At 33.1% G+C, this 20,494-nt stretch overlaps 2 protein-coding genes across 3 annotated transcripts; both read right to left on the bottom strand.

Annotated features, from left to right (window-relative positions):
• Positions 1–589: 589 nt before the first annotated feature.
• On the bottom strand, positions 590–6,127 carry sar1aa (secretion associated, Ras related GTPase 1Aa). Its single transcript, XM_052570108.1, has 7 exons — positions 5,963–6,127; positions 4,605–4,674; positions 3,999–4,118; positions 3,857–3,922; positions 3,633–3,736; positions 3,430–3,561; positions 590–2,665 (listed from the first exon to the last, which is right to left on the bottom strand). Exons 2-7 carry the CDS (start codon positions 4,660–4,662, stop codon positions 2,549–2,551), a joined length of 597 nt encoding a protein of 198 aa, XP_052426068.1. The 5' UTR covers positions 4,663–4,674; positions 5,963–6,127; the 3' UTR covers positions 590–2,548.
• A 2,063-nt stretch (positions 6,128–8,190) lies between these two features.
• ppa1a (inorganic pyrophosphatase 1a) lies at positions 8,191–17,060 on the bottom strand. Of its 2 annotated transcripts, none has more exons than XM_052570340.1 (11): positions 16,915–17,060; positions 16,128–16,192; positions 15,520–15,573; positions 14,423–14,542; positions 14,138–14,224; positions 12,960–13,086; positions 12,761–12,888; positions 11,550–11,635; positions 10,149–10,218; positions 9,117–9,156; positions 8,191–8,446 (listed from the first exon to the last, which is right to left on the bottom strand). In XM_052570340.1, the coding sequence occupies exons 1-11, from the start codon at positions 16,973–16,975 to the stop codon at positions 8,421–8,423; spliced, it is 864 nt and encodes a 287-aa protein (XP_052426300.1). In that variant the 5' UTR covers positions 16,976–17,060; the 3' UTR covers positions 8,191–8,420. The 2 variants fall into 2 exon arrangements, with proteins under 2 accessions (XP_052426300.1, XP_052426299.1); XM_052570339.1 differs by having other exon boundaries at positions 8,191–8,472.
• Positions 17,061–20,494: the final 3,434 nt, after the last annotated feature.

Here is a 20,494-nt window from a genome sequence, read left to right on the forward strand (position 1 = left end):
GATTATTATTACAACTAATACTAAAACTATAAAAAAAATTGTATTTACTTGAAATGCAATAAACCATAACTTTACATAATTTACTTGCTAAGATGACTTTTCTCAATTTATAGTTAAATACTAATTAAAGCTAAAACTGTAAAGGCATTAAAATAAATAAAAAAATGAAATGTTTATCTAACAGTTTAAAAATAAAAACGAATTCAAAATCTGATTAAAACGATAAGTTATTAAATTAATATTACAAAAAAATATATAATAGCAGCTAAATTAATAAAAATGCTAAGAGTTACTACACAATTTAAAAATTACTACAACTTTAACTCAAAATACAAACTTTTTAAACATTTATTTTTGAATATGAATAAAAACTAATAGTTACTAAATTACTAGTAAAAAACTTGGTTACTAAATTAATAAAAACAAAAAGAACTGGTAAATTACTACAAATTAAATTAAATGAGAACAAAGTATTAACAGAAACTATATCAAAATATTAATAAAACTATAATTGTTACTAAATTACTATTCCCAGAAAAAAAATGAGTTACTAAATTTCTACAACTTAAAAAAAAATAAAGTATAAACAAAGATTAAAAATATTTATTTAAAAAACTAGTATATCAGTGATAGTGAATAACACTGCTGTGCAGTAAAGATGATATATACGGCAGGAACACACAATATATGCACTTAGCAAATGCTTTTATCTAAAGCCACTCACATTACTGTGAAGGTGTACATTGATTTCAGTTCATTCATCAAATACCTTACACTTTCACTCATGCATTCCCTAGGAATCGACCCCATGACCTTGTGTTGCTGTTTGAGCTACTGCATGGTAGTTAGTTTTATCTGTTAAATCCTGAAGGTGGAAAGGAAAACCAGGCAGAAGAAACCAGAATGCTTTCAGTGTTTCAGACTTATTCAGACACATCCAAACAGTGTTTTATTAACCCCCTGAGGCTCAAACACACATTTCTAGCCACATGCATACACTCTTTATCTGAACACACTCCAGTTAAACTGCTGTTTGTCAGGATTGCAGTGTGTGTCTTCTCATGATCTGAAGTCTCTGCTGCCTCCTGCTGTTTAACAGCCCTTTAACTAACAATTAAAAGCAATATTTTGTCCAATCGATAGAGTTCTGGGTTACACTTGATTATAAGGTGCCTTTGTTACAATTTAATTATACAACTGATTACTGGGTAATATTAATATGCATGTACTTACTATAGATTTAGGGTTAGTTGCTTGATGTTATAATACTAAGTACATGTAACAAGTACACTGTTAAGAAGGTGTTACTTTTTTTGTTACATTTTATTTTAAGGCGTCCTTGTTACACTGGTTACATGCACTTCCTATTATAATAACAATACATTCTGCATAATTACATGCAAGTAACAGACTCTAATCCCAACCATACAGTAAGTACATGTAGTTAATTAATATTACTCAGTCCTTAAATGCATAATTCAACTGTAACAAGGACAAAATATAAAGAGTGGATTATCGATATTAAATAACAACAGTAGAAACATTCTTTAAAATAGTTTAGTTTATAGATGTTTACGGTCTGTTATGCTGGATTCCTGTACACTCAAGTCAAAGCTATGAACAATAAAACACATTTATACTTCATTATACAGTATTTACACACTTGCAACACAAGATGACACCTGTGCCGTAAATGCTCTCATATCAGACGAGCCAAAGCTTCTCCTGATGATCAACAAACACTGACGGCAGCTGATGACTTCATCCACACAAACACTGTACAGTAGAATATATATCACAGCATACTGTACATCTCAAACACATCAGAGCTTTAGAATGCAGACGTGCTCTAAATATTATTCCCTGTACTCTGATCATTACCTCAGAAGCCATGGCTACAGGATCTTCTGCATTTACAGCTGCACACATGCAGAACAGATGACAACACGATCAAGAAAATATCCACTGAAACACACCATGTGATCAAATCAACCGCTCTGATTTATAGAAGCTTGTTTAAGCCACAAGACACTTTGTTTTAGGAACTGTGACTCTTTATCTCACAACTCAGACTTTCTTGATTCAGTTTTGGCTTTTCCTCAGAATTATGAGAAAAGAGGTCCATCATGTGAGAAACAGTTTGAAGCGTGAGATAAAAAGTTGCAATTGTCTTTTTTTATTTGATTGTTTCATTGTGGGGGAAAACAGTATTGCTAGATGTAGTTAAAGAATTGTGAGATTTTTATTTCTTATTTGTGAGGAAAAAAGTCTGAGATATAAACTAGATATGAACCAGAATTATGAGACCTCACAAGGCAAACTTTCCTCACAATTTTAAGAAAACAAAAACTCAGAATTGTGACTTTGGAAACACAGACTCACAGTTCTGACTTTATATCTCACAATTCTGAATTTCTCTTTATTTTGTGAAAAGAAAGTCTGAATTGTAAGATTGAAAAGTCACAATTACCTTTTTTAAATCCATGTCAGGAGCGGGTTTTGATACTTATTGCTGATAATAAATCCGATCAGGCCAGAAGGGATGAACTCAGTCGATGTACTGCGAGAGCCAGCGGAAGCCTTCTCCATAACCCTGCTTCTTCAACACGCTGCACATGAAGACCTCGAGCGGACGCACGTTCATCTCCTTCAGCGACACGCTGCCCTGCAGACACAACACACATCATCAGCATCAGTGTCTAATACACACTCCCACCCAAGAGTTCGGAACAGATTTACACTGTTTAATTAAGAAGTCACCAAGCCTGCATTTATTTGATCCGAAGTACAGCATAAAAAACAGTAAAATATTTTTATTATTTAAAATAAATGTTTTCAGTTTGAATACATTTCAAACTCTAATTTATTTCTGTGATGCTCCGCTGTATTTTCAGCATCATTCCTCCAGTCTTCAGTGTCACATGATCTTCAGAAATCATGAAAATATGATGTTTTGCTGCTCAAAAACATTTATTATTAGTATAATTATGCTGAAAACAGAATAGTAGGTTTCTCTAATTAAAAGAAAGTTCAGAAGAACAGTATTTATCTGTAACAGAAATCTTTTTAACATTATAAATGGTGTTTTCATCACTTTTGATCAATTTAAAGCATCACTGCTGAATAAAAGTCTTTACCCAAATCCTGAAATAATTTACTCAACTGTTTTAAATAATATTAATAATAATCAGAAATGTGTCTTGAGCAGTAAATCATCATATTATTCTGATTTCTGAAGATCATGTGACACTGAAGACTGGAGGAATGAGGCTGAAAATACAGCGGAGCATCACAGAAATAAATTAGAGTTTGAAATATTTTCAAATAGCAAACGGTTATTTTAAATGGTAAAAATATTTCAGTATTTAACTGCTTTTGTTGCACTTTTGATCTAATAAATGCAGGCTTGGTGAGCAGAAAAGCGTTTACCTTCCCAGTGGTCTGTCCGTCCAGACCGAACTCCTCTCGCAGTCTGATCTCACTCACAGCCTCCGGACGGTCGATCTTGTTCCCCAAAACCAGCACGGGAACGCCGGAGATGCTCTCGTCTGACAGCAGAGCCTGTAAACACAGAGACTGAGCTCAGAGAGAGAAGCGTCTGCCTGCGATCGGCTGAAACAGCGCAGACTCACGTCCAGCTCCAGCTTCGACTCCGTGAGACGCTCGTGATCCGCACAATCCACCAGGAACACCACGCCGTTGACCGCAGGAAGGTAGTTCTTCCACACTCTCCGGGCTGCAGAAGAAAGACAACACACTTACAAGATTCATTTAACTTCTTCTTTGTTTCCCACAGAACTGTAGGTGAGTATACAGACTGAAACTCCAGGAGTGATGCTGAAGGGACAGTTCTGACCTTGTACATGACCTCCCAGGTCAAACGTAGTGAAGGTCATTCCTGCGATGGTCAGCTCCTCGGACGCTGAGAGAAACACAGTCAGAGGGAATCATTCATCTCACAGCGGTGTAGTGTTTTAATCGCAGTAACAGAGTCTTACTGGGGTGTAATGTGGGCACATGTTGTCCTAATCTGTCGTCTTTGAGCATGTGAAGAAGAGTCGTCTTCCCAGCGTTATCCAGACCAAGGAAAACCAGCTTTCCAGACTTCTTATACAAACCTGCAAGAACACAAACACAAAATGTATGTATATATCCAGTGTCATGCCCCTTCTTGTTTTGTTTTTAATCTTTTGTATATTTGTCACACTTTAACGATTCAGATCTAATTAATAGTACACAAAGATAATGCAAGTAAATATAAAATGCAGTTTATAAATGATGATTTCTTTGGGTTATGAAGCAGGACAATGATCCAGGAATCCACCTCTGAATGCCTAAAGAAAAACTAAATTCAGGTTTAGTTGCTGTAAAGCGCTGCACAACTAGTTATTAGATTTAGGGGGCAATTACTTTTTCACGCTGTGCCAGGCAGGTTTGGACATTTACCTGCATTATCTTTGTGTAATATAAAATTACATTTTAAAGTGTGACAAACATGCAAAAAAAAAAAAAAACTTTTTCTCGGTCATCATCATATCTGCTTTGTTTCTAACTATTTTCCACGTTAGAGTAATATTGGAGTGATTAAATCTCATGAATCAGACCTAAAAACTGCAGCACTCCACTGAAGCCTCTGTAGATCCAGTCAAAAATAAATGACATCGCAGATGTTTCCTAACAAAAACACAGAAAAAATTACCAATATTTTAAACAGAAGAATTTTTTTTTAACTAGGCTCCAGGTTTGAAACTTCTCAAAAAGATTAAAAAACACCAGTTTACTAATCTTCATCTACTGTAAATATTTGCAGAACAAACTTGTTTTTAAACATGTAACGTTAACTAGGTAATACCATTAAAAAAATTATAACATGGTAATACTTTATGTACTGTTTTTGACATTTATTGCAATGTATATTATAACATTAGCATGTTTTCCACACCTATTAATGTGCATGTAAACATCTACTGTATTACTGTTTTTTGTTTAAAATTTATTGTTTAGTAAATATCTACTGTATTTAGGGCAATATATCATAATATTAGTATGTTACAGTTAAATATAATTAGACTCGTTTTTGTTTGAGCGAGTCTGAGTCATGAAAATAATGTCACACAATGCTGAAAACATAAATTAGTGCAATATCGTAATATTAAAACGTTTTTCCACACTTATCGATGTTCATGTGGGCTAAATATTATGGTATAAATTCAGTACCATTGCATATCACTTTTTAGCACATTTAGTTATGTTACAGCCTTATTCCAAAATGGATTAAATTGATCATTTAAACTTGAGTGTAGTCTTTGATTAAATAAATTCACTGTCTGCCGTTGACAACAACAACAACAACAACAACAACAATTTACATTTAACAAACAAAAAATAATAAATAAAAAAATTATCTAAACGTTTTTCTAAGTAAAATCAATTTTCCATTAGCTCAGATACAAAACTGAACTACTTTAATAATTGAAACAGTAACGTTAGTTTAATCAGACGGACGCGCGCATTAACGGTCGGCGAATATTCCCTCAGAGACGACGACGGATTTATTACTCATTAATATGCGATATAGAAGTTAACTGTTTACATTTATTTCCTAAATTTTTCTGGTGTGGCCCGAACATATGAAAACAACGAGAAGAAAAGTATTTCGTGATGAACAGGTAACGTAATGTAGTTTTTGAAAGTGGGCGCTTAAAATAAAATTGATGACTGTAGTGTTTACAATTTTATTTAGGCTATGAGCCTATAATTCATTGTGTTATTATCATCAATGTTATGAATAATAATATTATTATATATGCACTTATTGTCGTATCAGATGAGTGACAGAGTCATCAGGTGCAAGATAACACACACACACACACACACACACACACACCGTTAATCCCAGGCCTGATTAAAGCCTCGTCCGGTTCTCTCTCTCAGTATGTATGTGTTTTTTATCATCGCTCACCGTTTCTCAGACGCGTGTCGCGGCCTCAGTGTGTCGTCGTTAAATTATCCGTTTTTTCCGTTATTGTCTGAAAGCGCGCGAGCCGTGGAACGTCCCTAGTACTTCGCAGGATCTCTCACATGAGCGCGCACGACAGCCTGACCTTACTTCCGCCTTGATGCACGTCACCGTCGGTGCGCGATCTCATTGGTCAGAGAGCGTCGCTACTTTTACAGTTAAATAACATAATTAAAACCGCTTATGTGTCAGTCATTACAATAATATAATAATGCTAAAATAAATAACAAATAAACAAATTACAAATGTTTCACGTCAAAATCACGATGTCTAAAGACGTGAACGTAATTTAATCTTCATAAATATTTAGTTTATTTATTTATGCGCTAATGTCAATAACATTAGAGAAACTGATTTTGATACATCTAACTTATCTATCTGTCTGTCTGTCTGTCTGTCTGTCTGTTTATCTATCTATCGATCTATTTATTTATTTTTGCTCTGCCATCACTCTAAAAGGATTTTCCAATTGAGAACATTGTCAGATTTTTTTTTTTATTATTTTTTTTTTTACTTTAGGATTTTTTAAATGGGGTTATTAAATGTAAAAAGTCTTACATGACTAACATAATATTAAGTGCATAAATGCACATTTTCAAGACAGAACCCACTTTTGTGTGTTCTGTTTGCTGCAGTATTTTGGGACTATTTCCAATTCACCTTGTAATTAGGCAGTTATTAAAAACGACTTGTCCTTAAATATTTTCCTTTTAATATGATTTATTTTCACTAGTAACATATCCCTGTCCTTTTTACATTTAATTATTTTTTTTTTAACTTCTACTGTATTGTAGCTGCCAGTTTATTTGATGTTCTCAATTAAAACTTGAAAAAAATGTGGATACATAAAACACTTTAATCACACCTGTATGGCTGTAGAACGCGCACCTGTGCAGGCAGGTGTGTTGCGCATCCAACCATTGACCGCTAGATGCCGCTGTTTACACATCTACTCCAACACCACGTGACTGACTTCAGCGTTATATTTAATAGGCTGCTCTTGGGATGCATACAGCATAGAGAACATCATGCATATAGAAATCAGTGATGTACAAACTCTCACTAATGGGGGAAAAACATTCATATTAGCGATCAGAAACACAAAATGTTTTATTCTAGTATATATGCGTTAAAAATATGAGATAAATATTTATGGACACTTTTATCCAAAGTAATTATTTCAGGCTATACAATTTTTATTATTTATTTTTTTATTTTTTTATTTTTTTTTACCAGTATGTGACTAGTTAGGATTTTTATGATTAAAAATCTTAAATGTTTTCAGTCTGCATCTCAAATTAAAACATTTATCACATCAGATATTTGCCATAATCAGCGTTTAAGTGGACTTTAATAGTGTGTGTGATAGTAATGATTAAGATTAAAATAAATAAAACTTCAATACTTGCTTAGGGAAAATTGATTAAAGCGATGCAATAAGAACTTTAAAGCCATTATAAATCATTCTTCACATTGCCGTTTTTTTATTTTTTTATTAATTATATGAAGTCTCTTCTGCTCACTGAGGCTGCATTTATTTAATCAAACATACAGTACAAATTGTGAAATATTATTTCAATCTAAAACCACTGTTTTCTATGTAATTATACTGTGTTTTCAGCATCATTACTCCAGTCTTTAGTGTCACACGATCTTCAGAAATGCTGATAAAGTATCATCAGTGCTCAATAAAGCCTTGGTGAGCAAAAGAGACATCTTTCATTAACATTAAAAAACGTAATTATGTGCTGCCAATGTGAAACTTTAATGATTTTTATTAAATTTTTTTGTGTACAGGTTCAGGAAATTTCTCCAGTTAGCGGAAGATTACTCACATGCATCATTCTCATGATCCTCATAGGTCTGTGTGTAATTATTTCCCCGTAAACATCAGTTCACATCTGCTTGTCAATCAAACGCAGAGAAACAGCTGATGCTGCAGTGATGCTGGTCTCCATGGCGACGGGGCATCATGACATTATTAGCTCTTACCTGTAGAACCACAATCAAGTGTTTCCGAGCAATTACAGTGATTAAAGCCAGCCAAATTAATTAAATGTGCTACAATTAGATGTTCCTTTAACAAACAGTTGCAGAAATAGACATAGCAATTATGCATAATATAAATATGCACTGTATTCCAGTAAAACAGCTCTTGACAACCACAGATGTGTATTTATAAAGTCACATTGCTTTATTCTTGAAAGGCTTTATATGTTCATACAGTATTTTGCATCGACTACCTATCATCCAAACTTTGTTTAGGCCTTTATGAATCTAACTACACAGTGTTTATCAGTAACTAATACAGTATATGACAGAATCATGACGTCCGTGAGTCTGCTGTTCTTGATGATGGATGCGTGTAATAAAACTGTTTTCCAGACGTTTATTCTTCCCATCAGCGCTGATGATCGTTCTCTATGTCTGTTTGTAAAAGAACCATTTATCAGCTAGAAAGAAAGGGAAAATATTATTTTTACACTGTAAAAAAACAATATATAAAACAATGTTCAGCTGCAGTCTTAAGTATAATCTAATCTGAATTATTTTGACTTATTAAAACATATTAAACTGAGTTATATCATATAAAAAGAGTTCAATCTGTATTACCTAAAAAATGAAGTTTAAATTAAGTGAATTAAAGTGATGTAAAAACACATTGCCATGACTTTATTTTATATAATCAGATGTGTAAAAAGATCATATTATTATTTAATATACCAATTAATTAAAATGAAATAGTATAAAAATAATATAAAATTATTATATAAAATAATATAAAAAATTATATACATATAATTTTTTATAATTATTTTACATTTTATATATATATATATATATATATATATATATATATATATATATATATATATATATATAAAACATTATATATTATATTTTTATTATTTATATATATATAATTGTCTTCTGTAAACTGTTAACTTTGAAATAAATGTCTATGAAATAATCATGATATTCTGCATTAATAAATATATGTTGGAAAGCTCATTAGATATAGTAACTGATTTTAGTGTACATTATGTGGTTCTTCTCTAATGCAGGTGTCTGAAGGACTGAAGCATCTCTCTCTCACCTGAGCTCGGAGTCGGCTCCGCAGCACTGTACGGAGGAGCCTGAGAACAGAAAGTAGATCTTACAGGATCAGACCAACAAAAATGATAAGTCTGCCATCATTTACTTAATGCATCATAAAAAGACAGCCATTTCTGAGATGCTTTAGACAAGTTCTGCTGCTTTCAGTCAAGAAGCTTAAAGGAACTGTTCAACCAAAAAATTGAATTTGCTGTAAATGTGTTCATCCTCAGTTCATCTGAGATCAGGAGGAGTGTGTTTCTTCATCAGATTTGTAGAAATGTAGCATTGCATCAGTGTGTCATCAGTGGATGCTCTGCAGTGAATGGGTGCCGTCAGAATGAGAGTCTGATAAAAACATCACAATAATCCACAGCACTCCAGTCCATCAGTTAATCCAGCCACATATTAGTTTAGATCTGTTTAAACGCTGCTTGATCTGTGCAGATTTCTCTCCTGATTCAGACCAGAACACTTTTTCACTGGAGGAAGTGTTATTCTGGATGTAATTGAGTTAAAATCATCTTAATGCTGGATGTGTTTCATCTTTTGTCTTCTCCAGATGTTCACTGATGGACTGGAGTGCTGTGGATTATTGTGATGTTTTTATCAGACTCTCATTCTGACGGCACCCATTCACTGCAGAGCATCCATTGATGAGACACTGATGCAATGCTACATTTCTACAAACCTGATGAAGACACAAACTCATCCTAAACTTGAATTACCTGCACATTTAATTTCTTTAATGGGTTGAATTTCACACAAAACTATCATGTGACTCCTGACTACTTAAATGAGACTATAATTTGAGTTAAATAAGACTTTAATGAGACCCTAATTATGCTTTTTGATGCTGACATCTTTTTAATTGAACTTTAACCAGACGATCAAAATCTCAACATACAATCAAAGTCATCTTAAACAATTTGAAGTTGCATAAATGAGGAATAAATCCAAAACAGATGTTCATTATGCTCAAAAGTTGCTTCTGGAGATTGAATTATAATTGTGTGAGACAGAAAACACTCACTGAATCCAGGACGGCTCTGGCTTCACCGGCGGAGCGACAGAAGGGACTGTCAGACACACAGGTGTTCACACTGATGGATATACATTACAGACACAAGCACAACATTAGAAATCAAACCTCACTTCCTTCAGTCTAGAGTCACTGGAGGTGAGCCGAACTAAACAAACCCTGACCATCAGCTGTTCATATCTAATATCAGAAACATGATGATTTCAATCCGAGCGTGACCATGAAGAGCATCTCGCTGACTGATGATCAGATGTTTGTGAGGCTGCATTTCATTCTGATGACCTGCTGCTGGAGCACAAATATAGTCTATAGCAATAAATACATTCAGGAGGTGTGCACCTGCTTTAAAAGGAACAATAATGCCTTCCTTATTGAAAAACCCCTCACGTTTGGTGCTGAAGAAGTGCTCCCTATGTAGACAGCACACTGGGTTTGACTTCATGCTGCTGTCAGGAGTTTCATTTCAATTAAATTGTTTCAATTTCAGCAGGTTTGCCAAGATTGAATTTAATTAGACTGCTTTTAAACTCTTGCCGTGGGTTGATTTATTTTTCCCCGTGGGTTAAAGGTTTGACATATTGCATGAATTATATTTGACAGAAATGCGTGTATTGAGGTATTTGATATTCCAGCCGTGATAAAGCAAAGAGGAACGGTCAGCGATGTCTTGGAGCTCTTTATGAAAACAGAATTTAAACTGGGTTCTCTTAACAATAATTGTTTAATAAAATATATTTACTTATAAAACACTTAAAAAATATAAATGTAATATATGTACTAAAAATTAACATTTTAAATTTTTTTAGAAAATATGTAGTACGCAAAAGATTTTTAAAGCACTTAAAAATTATTTAGTATAATTTACTAGAATTATTTTTTTAAAGCATTTAAAAAATAATAAATAAATAAATAAATATATATATATACTTATTCTAAAGCATTTATACAACTTTTATAACATTTTAAAACATTTAAGAAAGCGCATTGTATATTTATGATTTTAATTAAAAACATTCACCATATTTACTCAAAATAAACACTTTAAAACAAGTTATAGTATTTGCTAATTAAAAATATATTTTTTTATTATTAATAAATAAACTTAAATTATATATATATATATATATATATATATATATATATATACATTTAAGAAAATATTTAATATATTTACTTATTTTAAAAGCATTAAAATATGACATAGTATATATATTAAAAATAAACATTTTAAAACGTTTAAGGAAATATACAGTGGATTTACGAAGCTTAAGAGCACTTAAAAGTTATGTAGTATATATATATATATATATATATATATATATATATATATATATATATATATACTGGAGTTTGAACTAAAACCAAATTATGGCCGAGAGACCGATGTCTTACCAGTTGAGTTCTCCAGCGTCTGTTTTCTTGGAGATCAGAGCTTTCCAGAAACTATGAGTGTCCTTAATCGTTTTAATGGCGAAATCCTGCAGGCCATGAACCAGAAAAAACTATTTAAAACATTACGTCAACAACAACAAAAACAAGAGAGAGAGAATAAATAATAAAATAATTTAGTATATTTACCAAAAGTAATCATTAGAAAACATTTTAAAAGGATATATAATATATTTGCTGCATTTTACATCATTTAAATAAATAAATAAAAACATTTTACTAAAAACATTTTTTCAAACTATTAAGAAAAGATGTAGTAAATGTTCAATATTTTAAAATAATTTAAAATAAAAACTATTAAGCATATTTACTAATATCTATAACTAAATATAATTATTTAATATATTTAAGAAAATGTATATATGTTATGATCATTTTAAAATTACATTTATTTTGAACATTTAATAAAAATTTGATAAAACATTTTAAAACAGTGTATGTGCTAATTTAAGCATTTAAAAAGAAAACAAGTGTATATATATATATATATATATATATATATATATATATATGAATAAAAAATATATAGTATGCAATTTTTTATTCATTTAAAAATAGTTTAAAAAGTAATAATTTTAAAACATTTAATAACATATTTACACGTTTTCCTAAATATTTAAAAATAAATAAATATTTTGAATATTTACAAAAAAATGTACATTTAAAAAAGACAGGCCAATATATACCTTAAAAAGACATACACTTAAAAATAGCGATGCCATAAAAGAATCATTTTTGGTTCCACAAAGAAGCATTCAGTCAAAGAAGCATCTCTTTCTTATTTACAGTAACATTTTAAAACAATAAAATTCAACTTGTTATTTTATTTTTTTCAAACAGAATGTTGTGTTCAGTATGTTACGAGTGGAGCTTGACTCAAACACAGGTAAAGCATGTGTTTCTTCTGAATGTTTAGCAGCTCGTAGTGTTGAAAAGTTCTGAGAAGCGAGACGCACTGATCTCAGATCTGTCAGAAGGTCTAGGCATTTAATCACTGACACCATCACCTCTTGAAAAAGCAATTTTGAAAATCACATGCTTGGATTCTCTTGCCTTCGTGACATGATGGAAACATCTTCATGTCTGGCTGTCAGGGAGTAGTTATTAATCAAATGTCGTCTGCTGTCTTTCATTAAAGCGGCGGCTCTATTTACCCTGTTCTTAAATTCACCACTGAAGGCAAACTGGTTTTCTGGCTTCCCGTCTGGGACTTTGTACATCCGGAACCAGTCGAGTGTGGCCTCCAGGAGCCCAGGCTTCAGTCTGCGGACGTCCTCGATATCTGCCAGAGACAGAAGACGCTGAGATTCACCCTCGAGCTCATCACAAACACAGAAGCTAAAGCTCTCACACCGTTGAAGTCTTCAGCCTCGGGGTCCTCCACGTTTATGACCATCACTTTCCAGTCGGTTTCTCCTTCGTCGATCAGAGCCAGAGTCCCCAACACCTTCACACGGATGACTTCTCCTCGAGAGCAGACCTGATGGAGAACATGTGAAGAACACTGAAACCCCTGGAGATGCTTCAAATGAGTCTGATTCAGAGTGATTCAAATGAATCGTTCAGATCAAAGTGTGACCGAATCATTAAAGTCATTTAAAACAATGATTTGCTCACAATTTATAATTTACATTGAGAGCAACTTTTACTCTACAAAAAAAAAAAAAAAAAAAATACACACATATACATATACAATTATTATTATAGTATATTTTTAATATTCAAACTATATATATATATATATATATATATATATATATATATAAATATATATATATTGCATGTGTTTGAAGAGACAAATATGACATATAATATAATATAATATTTTACTTTATATTGTATATTTTTATTGCTAATTAATTTTTATTTTATTTTTATTTTATATTGTATTTTATTTATATTGTATATATATATATATATATATATATATATATATATATATATATATATATATGCATGAGTTTGAATAATTATTTTGACTATATACACTTTATATATAGATTTTATGTATGTTAAGATACCTATAATAATAATAAATTATAGAAATATATAAACAGACCAATAAAAATGGAAAATGTAAATTCACTTCAGAAATTTTCATGACTTTTTTTCTAGTTTTCTTTTTTTCTAAATTTTATAATTTTATTAGTATATTTTCCATAACTTTTATTTATTTTTGCATGGTTTTGAAGAGAAAAATATGACATTATATACATAAACTAGAGGTTTCTGGACTATTTATATATTTAGAAAAAAAAATAATATATATATATATATATATATATATATATATATATATTTTTTTTTTTTTTTTTGATTTATTTTTTTTTTTTTTTTTGATTCAGAGAAATGGTCCAGAAAGCTGTTATGAAGAGCTAGAGTGTGTGCTTGAAATAATGTGAGTTTTGAGTGACTAGACTTGGGGATAACACAGACTGTGTGTGAGGGACAGTGAAGCATGAGGAGTATCGCGTCACACTGCAGTGAAGTGTGTTGTGTTACAGGAAGTGTGTTTGTGCGCTGCTCTGGACCTGATTCCCGATGTCACAGATGTCGATGGGATCGTTATCACCGCAGCATCCCGTGTCTTCATCCCTGTGGCCCGGATCCTCCCACGTCTGCAAAACACAGCAAATCACTGTCCGTTCTTTCTCATGATGTGAGTGAGCTCAGATGAAACCAGTCTCCAGCACTGCTTGGGTTGGCATCTAAACATGCGTGACATCTGCTCTCTGAGCTCGCTCGTGCATCACACACACGTTCCCTGGAGCTTCCCACGCTTTTACTCTTCTTCTAAACCTCGAGAACACACACACCTGAGGAATGGCTCCGTAGTTCCAGATGTAGCCCTTATGAGGAAAGACATTGCTGACGAAACGCAGGTTCCCTTTCTTCAGGTCCTGCTTCAGGGGATTGAGAGGATCTTTAGTCGCGATCTGGAGAAACAAGGGCAGTCTTTTTAGAATAAAAAAAAACATTCCGTATTGAAAATACACCTCAGAAATTAAATGCAGATTTATAAAATCAAGCTCCAAAAATCAGCATAAAATAACTAGTCCCATACAGCCCCCCAAAAAAAATATATATAATTTTTTTTTTTACTTTTTTTCTTATACATTTTTTTTATTATAATCTGCATTTAATTTCTGAGGTGTATTTTCATTCTGTTTTACATATATATGCAGAAAATAATAAAAAATATATTTGCTGAAATAGGTTTAAAAAAATATTAATTTCCAAGTATACCAATATATTTGTGTTATATTTTTATGCCATTTTTAAAATTTGTGAAAATGTATTTAAAAAATGTAAATACTTCTTTTTTTTAAGAATTTAAAAATATATTTGATACAGTAAGTTATCAGAGCATTTTTTTGGAAACCTTTACATTTACATCCTTTCACTTCACTACATTTCATAAAAACAGATCATTATCTAAAACAAATAAATAAATAAAAAACCAACATCTATTCGTTTTTTTTGACCTGAAGAAGTTTAGAGTTTCTTTTGAAATGTTAATGCATTTTGTCCATGTCTAATTTTAAGCAGAAAATAAAGTTTCACTTTTGGAAAAGTAAAAAAAAAAAAAAAAAAAAAAAAATTATATATATTATTATTATTATTATTATTATTTTAGATACACCTTGAAAAATGTTCTTAATAACAATAATTAAGTAAAATGACTTAATGACTGTCTACAGAACTAACTTCCTCAATATCCCTCACAGATTATTTGTCAATATTATAATTCCTGAATTCCTATTTTTAGTTAGGGACAATCATGAAAAGCCTTGAATGCCATCCGTGAGTTTAAACACGATTTAAAGACGTTCCTGCTCTTAAGGTGAGATAACCAGCATGTGTGTGAAGATCCACATCCAGAGGTTTGCACTGAACGCTGAAGATTTCTTACCTCCATCTTTGCATTTGTCCATCTAGGAACCTCGATGACAGCATTGAAGATGTTCTGCAGGAGAAAACGGGTCTGGTCAGATGATCTTAATGGTTTAAAGTCCTTCACGATCAGGTTTCTTCAGGTTTTGTTGGATGAAGGAGGTCACACACTTTCTTCTGTTCTGAGTTCATGATTATTCTGCTCTGTGTTGAGTTTATACTGATTAAACCCCCGTGATTTTGAATAGTGGAATCTATTCCCATAATTAATCTGACATATTAATGTCATTATGAACTCCAGGATGATTATCGTAAGAGAATGCATCTAATTAGATTTAATTCACACAAATACTTCAGGGAGAGAAACACACACACACACACACACACACACACACTAATGCGTTTAGTTAACAGATGCACTTTTCATTTCATCATTGACTTCATTTTCCAATTCAAAACCAAAGCTTGGGCTCTGCTTGAATTTTTCTGAACTTCACGTGATCATAGATGTGAGAAATCCATCTGTGTTTCACAGAGGTGAAGGGAACGACTTCTGTTCCTCATTAAATCCCGGTTCAGAGATCTGAGGACTGAATGCATGAATCAGGATTCAGATATACTCCATACCTCGGCCTCGTCTGCGTAGATGGGAATGTCATGGAATGGAGATATGTATTTCTCCTCAGCGTTTCCTGTGAGACGAGATAAGAGAGCTTCACAAAGGATCTAAAATACTCTGAGATTAAAGAGATTTCCAGCACTTTCTGATGTCTGACAGTGAGAGCAGGAGGATTTACTGTGAGGTTTGAACCAAAAACTGAATTCATTACGGAAACAAACACTTATGGTTTCAACAGAAAGCAGATTTTCTTGGTGATTGGTCGCATAGTGACTTCCACCTGTTTCTTACTGCCACCAGCAGATGCTCAACAGCTTGTGTGTGTGTGTGTGTGTGTGTGTGTGTGTGTAATAAGAGAAGATGATTAAATACACCTATGCATAATTATAGAGTTAAGACGATGCCACTAGACAGGTCATTGTTGTTATGCAGCATCCTTTCAACAATTATAAAATGAATATGCATGGGTAATTTAATAAGGCATGCATTCAGCTTTACTAATTATGTCTTGAGTTTTCATGTAAATGTTAATTTCTCAGTGAGTGAGTAACACTACACAAGCACTGTCAGATTAACTGCAATTAAACAAATAAATGGAAAGTGGAAAGTGATACTGGACATATATAAACCCAACAAATTAATTACAAGTGCATTAATACAATGTTTACAAGAAGTTTGCATCTACTCAAGTGGAAAAAATGATTTAAAATCAGCCAATGCTCACTTCATTGTGAGACTGTGAGCGTGAGCGGAATCAGTGCAGTGTTGGTGATGGATGGATGCTGAGACACTTACTGAAGTAAAGTCTGTAGCTGGCCGTGTTTTCTCTGCCTCTCTCCTCCACGCTGAAGCTCATGCTGCCTGTTCTTCCTGCTCTGCTGAACTCTGAACACACTGACGGCTGTGAGACACTGCTAATCTAATAATCACACCTAATCCTGAGAGAGAGAGAGAGAGAAAGAGAGAGACACTAATTTGGAAAAGGTATTTTGCTCCTTAATCAACACTATCTCTCTCTTTCTTCACTTTCTGAAAGCAGCACAATATCATCAGCAATTCTCAGAACCACTTCCTTCTTAAATATCGAACCACTGACTATACTCACACACTGCACACGTTAATAAATGAACAAGAACACCCAAAGAGAGATGGAAAAATATTTGCATGCTTCAAAGATTTTATGAAGGCTGTTGACTCCATTTGGCATAATGGATTGTTTTATAAAATAATTCAAAGTGGCATGGGGAAAAATATATGCAAAAGGAAAGATGCTTTACAAAATTCTTTCCACACTTAACAATATAATCTTGTTCTGGTTTTAAATCCCACTGAAAATTTAAAATTGGCAATTAAAACATTACTTATTTCAATATCACAATCACCATCACCACCATCACTGTCACTGTCCCAATCACTATCACTATCACAAAATTACTATCACTATCACCATTACCATCATCATCACTAGCACTAGCACTAAATCACAATCACTAGCACTAGCACTAGCACTAAATCACTATCACTAAATCACTATCACAAAATCACAAAATCACTATCACTATTATTATCACTTTCACTATCACTATCACAATCACAAAATCACTATCACTATCATCATCACTATCACAATCACAGAATCACTATCACCATCACTATCATTATCACAATCACAGAATCACTATCACTATCACCATCACTATCATTATCATTATAACTGTCACTGTCACTATCACAAAATTACTATCACTATTATTATCACTTTCACTATCACAATCACACCATCACTATCACTATCACCATCACTATCACAAAATAACAAAATCACAAAATCACTATCACTAACACTATCACTATCACTATCACTATCACTGTCACAAAATCACAACATCACTATCACTAACACTATCCCCATCATTATCACTATCACTATCACCATCACTATAACTGTCACTAGCACTGTCACTAGACTATCACAAAATCACTATCACTATCATCATCACTATCACAATCACAGAATCACTATCACAAAATCACTATCACTATCATCATCACTATCACAATCACAGAATCACCATTACCATCACTATCACCATCACTATCACCATCACCATCACTATCACTATAACTGTCACTAGCACTGTCACTAGCACTATCACCATCACCATCACTATCACTATCACCATCACCATCACTATAACTGTCACTAGCACTGTCACTAGCACTATCACTATCACCATCACTATCACCATCACCATCACTATCACTATCACTATCACTATCACCATCACCATCACCATCACTATCACTATAACTGTCACTAGCACTGTCACTAGCACTATCACAACATTACTATCACTATTATTATCACTTTCACTATCACTATCACAATCACAAAATCACTATCACAAAATCACTATCACTATCACTATCATCATCACTATCACAATCACAGAATCACTATCACTATCACTATCACCATCACTATCATTATCACTATAACTGTCACTAGCACTGTCACTAGCACTATCACTATCACTATCACCATCACTATCACTATCACCATCACCATCACTATCACTATCACTATCACTATCACCATCACCATCACTATCACTATAACTGTCACTAGCACTGTCACTAGCACTATCACAACATTACTATCACTATTATTATCACTTTCACTATCACTATCACAATCACAAAATCACTATCACAAAATCACTATCACTATCACTATCATCATCACTATCACAATCACAGAATCACTATCACTATCACTATCACCATCACTATCATTATCACTATAACTGTCACTAGCACTATCACTATCACTATCATAATCACTATCACAATCACAATCACAGAATCACTATCACTATCACCATCACCATCACCATCACCATCACTATCACTATAACTGTCACTAGCACTGTCACTAGCACTATCACAAAATTACTATCACTATTATTATCAATTTCACTATCACAATCACATCATCACTATCACTATCACCATTACTATCACAAAATCACTATCACTAACACTATCACTGTCACAAAATCACAACATCACTATCACTATCACAAAATCACTATCACTATCACTAAATCACAATCATAATCACCATCACTAAATCACTATCACCATCACTATCATTATCACTAAATCACAATCATAATCACCATCACTAAATCACTAATCTATCTGCTTAAACATATGTTTGTCTTTTTTTAGTCTGTCCATCTGTAAATTATGACACAGGCTGCCAAGCAAATTTTTAAAGTGAGCACACTAGTGATTAAGGTCACTGCTGTAGTTGACTTCATCTGCAGCAGCAGAGCTTCTGGTCTTCTGTAGGGGTCTAAAAGCACAAGCAGTTCTCACAGCTGCTGATCTCTGGGAGCTGAGAGCTCAGTTTCCCCTGCGTTTGATTCATTCTATATGCAACACAGCAGAGCTCAGTTCTCTGACCTTCACATGTTGTGCTTGTTTACTGTGTCTCTGCTGCAGCGCTGTATCCTGAGGGCAGGTGGACACATAGTTAGCACATCAGCGTGTGTAAATGTGTGTGATCCGAACACACACTCACCTACAGCAGCAGGTGGGAGAGACGGGAGTTTAGCACAAAGCCAATTACAGCCCAGATTACCCTCCTGCTGCGCAGACTCTCATAAGATGCTTATGGAAGCTGATTTTTAACCTGGTCACATTATAGATAGTAACAGACTATAAATAAGGCTGGGGAAGTTTCTCCTCATTAACAGACTTAAATCTGTTTGAGTGAGTTCCCATGGTTTGTGGAAGAAGAAGAAGAAGCATGCAAGAAAAGAGGTATCAATAGTTCAGTGCTGTGTATTTATTTACAGTCTCTTTCTTCTCTCTCACTCTTCTAGAATGCACAGTGACATCGGCAGGATTTAATGAAGTCCCACTGAGTGCAATTAAAAACAGGTCAGAGTTGACTGTAGGCTACTTGTGTCTGGCAGCATCTGCTGTGACGGGACAATCAGAACTCGTCTTGTTTACCATGCTTTTACAATATTTCAGCTAAAGAGCCATTTCTGCTACATGATCCAACAAAAGCCCAGTCTGATAAAAGCTTAGTTTGAACTTTATTTTGGATTGTTCTCTGAACATTATGGGAATGCTACATTTGAAATCTCTTTAAAGAATGTTTAGAATGTTCAGAGAACATTCAAAAGTAACATTTCCAAAATGTTTGCAAAATGAAATATTTCCCTTAACATTTGCTGAACCAAGAGGGAAATATTTTTTGAACATTCAGAGAACATTCTGAAATAACATAAAAAAAATCTAAACATATTTTCTTTTCAAATATTGTTTAAAATATTTAATATACTAATATAATTGTATA

This window comes from Carassius gibelio, chromosome B12 (assembly GCF_023724105.1).
Source record: "Carassius gibelio isolate Cgi1373 ecotype wild population from Czech Republic chromosome B12, carGib1.2-hapl.c, whole genome shotgun sequence".
NCBI lineage: Eukaryota > Metazoa > Chordata > Actinopteri > Cypriniformes > Cyprinidae > Carassius > Carassius gibelio.

Bases quoted from the DNA above. Each gene is read 5' to 3' on its own strand.
- ppa1a (XM_052570339.1), bottom strand. From the start codon at position 16,975: ATGAGCTTCAGCGTGGAGGAGAGAGGCAGAGAAAACACGGCCAGCTAC. The intron at 16,193-16,914 runs GTAAGTGTCTCA...CTCGTCTCACAG, and splicing joins CAGCTACAGACTTTACTTCA to GAAACGCTGAGGAGAAATAC. The intron at 14,543-15,519 runs GTAAGAAATCTT...TTGTTTCTCCAG, and splicing joins GGACAAATGCAAAGATGGAG to ATCGCGACTAAAGATCCTCT.
- sar1aa (XM_052570108.1), bottom strand. From the start codon at position 4,662: ATGTCATTTATTTTTGACTGGATCTACAGAGGCTTCAGTGGAGTGCTG. The intron at 4,119-4,604 runs GTCTGATTCATG...GTGTTCTTGCAG, and splicing joins TGGAGTGCTGCAGTTTTTAG to GTTTGTATAAGAAGTCTGGA. The intron at 2,666-3,429 runs GTAAACGCTTTT...TTGTGTCTGCAG, and splicing joins ACGGACAGACCACTGGGAAG to GGCAGCGTGTCGCTGAAGGA.